Here is a 6,313-nt window from a genome sequence, read left to right on the forward strand (position 1 = left end):
CCAGCACTTTGGGAGGCTGAGGCATGGGGATCACTTGAGGTCAGTAGTCTGAGACCAGCCTGGCCAACATGGTGAAACCCCATCTCTTCTAAAAACACCAAAATTAGCTGGGCGTAGTAGCGCACGTCTGTAATCCCAGCTACTCGGGAGGCTGAAGGAGAGCCGCATGAACCCCAAAACAGGTGAGCCGAGATTGCACCACTGCACTCCAGCCTGGGCAACAGAGCGAAACTCCATCTCAAAAAACGTAAATAAATAAAATAATTAAACTAAAAAATAAAAACCTCTTGGTGGCTGCAATGCAATCACACCTGTAATCCCAGCACTTTGGGAGGCCAAACAATTGAATCACTTGAGCCCAGAGTTCGAGACCAGCCTTAGCAACATAAGGAAATCCCGTTTCTATTACAAAAATAACCTCTAAAAATTAGCTGGGCGTGGTGATGCAATTGTAGTCCCAGCTACTCGGGAAGGCTGAGGTGGGAGAATCGCTTGAGCCCAGGAAGTTGAGGCTGAGGGAACCATGGCTGCAAATTTCCCTCCAGCCTGGGTGACAGAGCAAGACCTTTTCTCAAAAAGAAAAAAGAAAAAAAGTTTTCTATGGTATGATCCCACTTCCTGAAGATTACATAAGACTTTAATCCTTTTTGTGGAATGAGATAAGGAATTGAGAAACTCGGAGGCAGAAAGCAGATTATTGATTGCCAGGGGCTGCGGGTGGGTGGGGCAGGGAGTTGTTAGTGATGGGTATAGGATTCCGGTTTGGGGTAAGGAGATAATTCCAGAAGTAGAAAGTGGTGATGGTTGTACAAAATAGTGCACGTTCTTAGTAAAAGTGATGAATGTTATGAATGTGTACTTTACCAAAATAACAGGACCTCTGTGCAGGAGCTTAATTCTCCTAGGATTTTGTAGCGCCCCCTCTTCCCTGCCGTAAATACATATCCTGGGGTTAATAAGAAAAATGTGTTGGGAAGCCGGGTGCGGTGGTTCACGCCTGTAATCCCAGCACTTTGGGAGGCTGAGGTGGGCGGATCACCTGAGGTCAGGAGTTCGAGACCAGCCTGACCAATATGGTAAAACCCCATCTTTAAAAACAAAGAGAGAGAGAAAGAAAAATGTGTTGGGGACAATCATAGGTTGTAACTATTAATATTTTTCTCTACCTTTTTGCGTAATTGTGAGTAAGGGTTTGCCTTGGATCGTCTCTTAATAGGAAAACATAAAGAGTCTACTTTATTTATTTATTGAGACAGAGTCTTGCTCTGTCACCCAGCCTAGAGTACAGCAGCGCTAGGCTCACTGCAACCTCCACCTCCCGGGTTCGAGCAATTCTCTCCCTCAGTCTCCTGAGCAGCTGGGGTTACAGGCACCTGCCACCCACCCAGCCAATTTTTTGTATTTTTAGTAGAGACTGGGTTTCACAATCTTAACCAGGCTGGTCTTGAACTCCTAACCTTGTGATCCTCCTGCCTCAGCCTCCCAAAGTGCTGGGATTACAGCCACTGGGCCCAGCCAGAACTGACATTATCATGGCATCAGATTTTAGGAGCTTCACAAACATACCTGATTTGATTTACAGTCAAAGACAATATTGTTCCCATTGAAAGGAAAGCCAGTTCCTGCTCTGCACAATAATCCCCTAGAGGTCAGAATCCAGGGGAGGACTCAGAGTTACCCCAGAACATGCAGTCCAGTATAGTATAGACACTGGAAGAATAACAGGGTGGATTGATTTCCACGCTGCTGAGTCCGATGCTAGAGGGGAAGAGGGATCTAGGATTGGGATGAGGGATTTGGAAGGGTGGGGTGGGTGAAGTATAAGCTTAAACTAATTGGGCTTATGCTTTCCTTCTGCAGACTTCTGAGCACAGTGAATCCATTACCGAGAAAAACCAGGGGTGGCCTGTGTAGACAGGTCTCAATTCGATGCTAGAGCTTGCTCAGAGACTGAAAAATTCTCCAGTAGATATGGCTGCAAATTGCAGACTCCCATGGCGTCAGGGAGAACCCCAAAACAGCCCTGGTTTACAGCTGCCACAGTCCGTGGCATCCCCAGGAACTCAACTTAGAAATGACTACGGGGACCCTGAGACTTGGCACATGAACTTCAGGATGTTCAGCTGCCCGGAGCGGTCGGACCCCATCCAGGCTCTGAGGAAACTCACTGAGCTGTGCCATCTGTGGCTGAGGCCCGACCTCCACACCAAAGAGCAGATCCTGGACATGCTGGTGATGGAGCAGTTCATGATCTCCATGCCCCAAGAGCTCCAGGTCTTAGTCATGATGAACGGTGTGCGGAGCTGCAAAGAGCTGGAGGACCTGCTACGGAACAACGGAAGACCCAAGAAATGGGTGAGTGGGACCCTCGTGGTTGGTGCAGGGAAGGGGAGCCGGGCTGGGGGCCAACGAATTATCCAGTCTCAAATATCAGCACAGCCAATGTTGCCAATCCCTGGTCTAAGAGATGGACAGGCAGAGGGGATACAGGGACCCACACCCTGTGTGAGGCCAGCCTGAAAGAAAGACATTGGTGAAATATTACGCCTGATGGAACGTACAGAAGGAGGCATTAGAGCGAACTGAAGGTCCAAAAGTCCCCACTTGAGGCGGGAAAGTGGCTGGCATCAGAGATCCAGGCATCTCTCTGGAGGTCCTCACAGAAGCCCCTAATTTCCATAACGAGGTGAACTGCCATCAGCAAATTGAGCTGGGTTCACCCAGAGTATTTCCCCTTTTCTTCTTGGTTTAGAGACCCTTTCATCCAAAGGACCCATATTTATGTTCTTACTTAGAATCTTCCAGGTGCAGGCAGGTGCTGGAGTCTAGAGAGGATAACATTTCAAACTGGACTGCTGTGTCCACAGAGCTAACTCGGCATCGGGAAGGCGATTTTAAACATTAATTATAGTAAAGTGTGAGCATGATGGCAGGACCCAGGGAATGTGAGAGCTACTTTCAGGTTCTCACCCTGAGTCTGATGGTCTTTTTCCCTCTACAGTCTGTGGTCAACTTGCTTGGCAACGAATATCTTATGCTGGACTCAGATGCTGAGATGGCCGAAGCCCCCGCCAGCGTCAGGGATGATCTGAGAGAAGTGTCCAGCCAGCGGGCCTCCTCTGTGAACGACATGCACCCGGGGGAAGGCCAGGCCAGCCGAGAGCTGCAGACCCTGCCCAGGGTCCCCACACTGTCCAGGGGGCAGGTGAGTGTGTGAGGCTCTGGTGTCTGGGCAGAGGTGGGAGAAGGAACAGGAGGAAATCGTGTGGCTGCTGGACTGATTGAGAGATTTGGCACAGGACAAAATTAGAGCCATCCTCCATGGACATGGTACATCCCCAGACATTCCTGAACCATCAAAGAGAGTGAAGGCTCGTCTACTTTTCCATGAAAACTTTTAGCATTTAGGGTGGGGGCTAAGAAACGGTGTCAGTGAAGTGAGGGAGGCAGTTGGCACAAATGAATGAAGTGAAGGTCCCTTCCCCACGGCCGGCTTCCTCAGACATTTCACGTAATAATTCAGCAAGGAATTGGTTTCTACAGATTGTCAATTTCTTAATTTGAGGAGTGTTTCTCAACTGGGGTGATTTTGGCTTTCAGGACCCAGTTGCCATGCGTGGAGATGTTTTTGTGTGTCATTGTAGAGGGTGGTGGGGTGTTCGCAGCTTCCGGAGGGTAGAGGCGGGGTCTCCGCACTGCACAGGAGTGCCCCCACCAGGAGGGTGATGCAGCCCCTGTGCCAGTGGTGCCACAGGTGAGGGACGTTGACCTAGAGTCCTGCTCCTTCCAGCGTCGGGGGCAGGGAGACGGTGGCATCCCTGGGAGACATAGGCTCAGAGAACCAGAGTGAAAACCACCAGGCACAGGAGCTGATTTAGACTATGGAGGGTCCCAATTAGGGACAGACTCAGAAATGAGGTGGTGATGCTGACTTGGGGTGGTGGGGTGGCCCAGAGGAAGTGTGCACATGTTTCCACACCTGTGTCATTAGAAAAGTTGGTGCATCCAATCAGGAAGGGACGCAGATGTTTGTGCTTCCACCAGTGTAGACCCGGCAGTCATTGCTCTTGGTTTCTCATCGTTAGGGAGGGGACTTCCTGCTGCCAGAGACTACTGACATAAAAGGTGACCCAAAGTCTCCAGGACCCAAGCAGACCTTGGAGAAGAATCTGAAGGAAAACAGCGAAGAGAAGCCAGGACTCACATCCCCAGAGCCTCAGCTTCCAAAGGGCCACGGTGAGTATGAAGATTTGGACCTGGAAAAATTAGCCACTCTCTTCCTGGGTATGGGACTGGGGACCCAGCAGTATCATGTCTGGGGGGAGCTGGTGCTCAGCTCCCAAATCCTCTCCATCTCCCACTTTCCAGAGATCTATGGTCCAGTTTCTTAGGTCTGAGGTTAAGGTGGATGTTCTCAGCCAACATCAGTTTTTGGTTGCAATGAATTTGGTGTATTGAAAATGTGCCTTATTAACTGTTGTGCATGGAATCTCTTACTCCAGCAGATCTGGAGAGGGCAAAGGATGGGAAGGAACCCCAAAAAAGAGCCTCTGTGGAGAATGTGGATGCTGACACAGCTTCTGCCTGCGCGGTGGAGACAGAAGCTTCGACTCACAGCGAGGACAGAGACTCTCCGAATCCGAGAGGTCCCAAAAGAAGCAAACCAGACGCCACCTCCATTTCCCAAGAAGAGCCTCAAGGAGGAGCCACACCTGTGGGCAACAGAGACTCCCCGGGCCCAGCTGGGATGAATCCGGTTCATTCCCCAGGCCTTGAGAGCACAGGCAGTCACCCCGATGGCCAAGAAGCCGTGGCACTGCCGCCCTTTGTGTGTGCCGTGTGCAGTAAAGAATTTAAGTATTTCTCCCAGCTAAAGCTCCACAATAGATCACACACAGGAGAGAGACCCTTTGAATGTCATGAGTGTGGGAAGCGCTTCTTGCAGGCCTCAGACCTCCGGGTTCACCAGCGAATCCACACCGGCGAGAAGCCCTACACGTGTGACGTCTGCAACAAGCAGTTCGCCCACGAGTCCACCTTGCAGGGTCACAGGAGGATGCACACGGGGGAGAAGCCGTTCAAATGCAAATTCTGCAGCAAGGTCTTCAGCCACAAGGGGAACCTGAACGTTCACCTGCGTACGCACTCTGGGGAGAAACCCTACAAGTGTCCCATGTGTGGAAACGTCTTCCGTCAGCTGGGAACATTCAAACGTCACCTGAAAACACATCAGAAACCACTTCCCAGTGAGTCCAGAGAGGGGTCCTCACCCTCCACCCCAGGAGAGAGTGAATGATGACTTTTCTGCACGCTATCAGATGGTACGGGACGTGTCAAGCACGTCATACGTGTTCCCAAGATGTTTGAGTAAATACATGTGTGCCCTTCCCTGCGAGTTTTGTTTTCTGTTTGGTGATGCCTGTTGCTTTCTCATAGATTTATTTTAGTGTCTGTGGCTGTTTCTCTTCCAATGAGCACAGGTCTCATCATTTTCTAGTATCTTACAATAAGAAACTGAGCACAGTGGCGTGCAACCGTAATCCCAGCTACTGGGGAGGCTGAGAGGCAGGAGGATTGCTTGAGTCCAGGAGTTCAAGTCCATCCTGGGCAACACAGTGAGACCCCATCTCAAAAAAAAGCAAAGAAACATGTTTGTATTTTTAGTACAAGTTAGCTATAAAACATTCTAACTTAATTTTTTTATAAAGATGGGGTTTCGCCATGTTGGCCAGGCTGGTCTTGAACTCCTGACCTCAGGTGATCCACCTGCCTTGGCCTCACAAAGTGCTGGGATCACAGGGGTGAGTCACCATGCCTGGCCAGTGCGTCATTGTATTCTGTTATTCCTTCCTTATCTGAAACACAGCGTTCATTGGGTATCCTGTATTGTTTTCCGTAGACTTTATTGATTTGTTTAGAGATGGAGTCTCGCCCTGGAGCCAGGCTGGAGTGCAGTGGTGTGAGCTCACTGCAACCTCTGCCTCCTGGATTCAAGTGATGTTCCTGCCTTAGCCTCCCAAGGAGTTGGGACTACAGGCACAAGCCACCATGCACAGCTAATTTTTGTATTTTTCGTAGAGAGAGATGGGGTTTCACCACGTTGGCCAGGATGGGCTTGTGATCCGCCCGCCTTGGCCTCCCAAAATGCTGGGGTTACAGGCATGCGCCACCACACCCGGCCAACCTTATTTTTTAGAACAGTTTTAGGTTCACAGCACAATTCAGTGGAAAGTACAGAGTATTCCCCGAACACACACACCTCCCACTATGGATATCCCCACCAGAGTGGTGCCCTGGTTACAATGGGGTCATT

At 50.1% G+C, this 6,313-nt stretch overlaps 1 protein-coding gene across 1 annotated transcript; it reads left to right on the forward strand.

Annotated features, from left to right (window-relative positions):
* The first annotated feature begins 1,971 nt into the window (after positions 1-1,971).
* On the forward strand, positions 1,972-5,296 carry LOC101044171 (zinc finger and SCAN domain-containing protein 5B). Its single transcript, XM_039465779.2, has 4 exons — positions 1,972-2,355; positions 3,002-3,205; positions 4,086-4,236; positions 4,503-5,296. The coding sequence occupies exons 1-4, from the start codon at positions 1,972-1,974 to the stop codon at positions 5,294-5,296; spliced, it is 1,533 nt and encodes a 510-aa protein (XP_039321713.1).
* The last annotated feature ends 1,017 nt before the right edge of the window (positions 5,297-6,313 follow it).

The sequence above is a fragment of the Saimiri boliviensis genome, chromosome 14, assembly GCF_048565385.1.
Source record: "Saimiri boliviensis isolate mSaiBol1 chromosome 14, mSaiBol1.pri, whole genome shotgun sequence".
Classification (NCBI taxonomy): Eukaryota; Metazoa; Chordata; class Mammalia; order Primates; family Cebidae; genus Saimiri; species Saimiri boliviensis.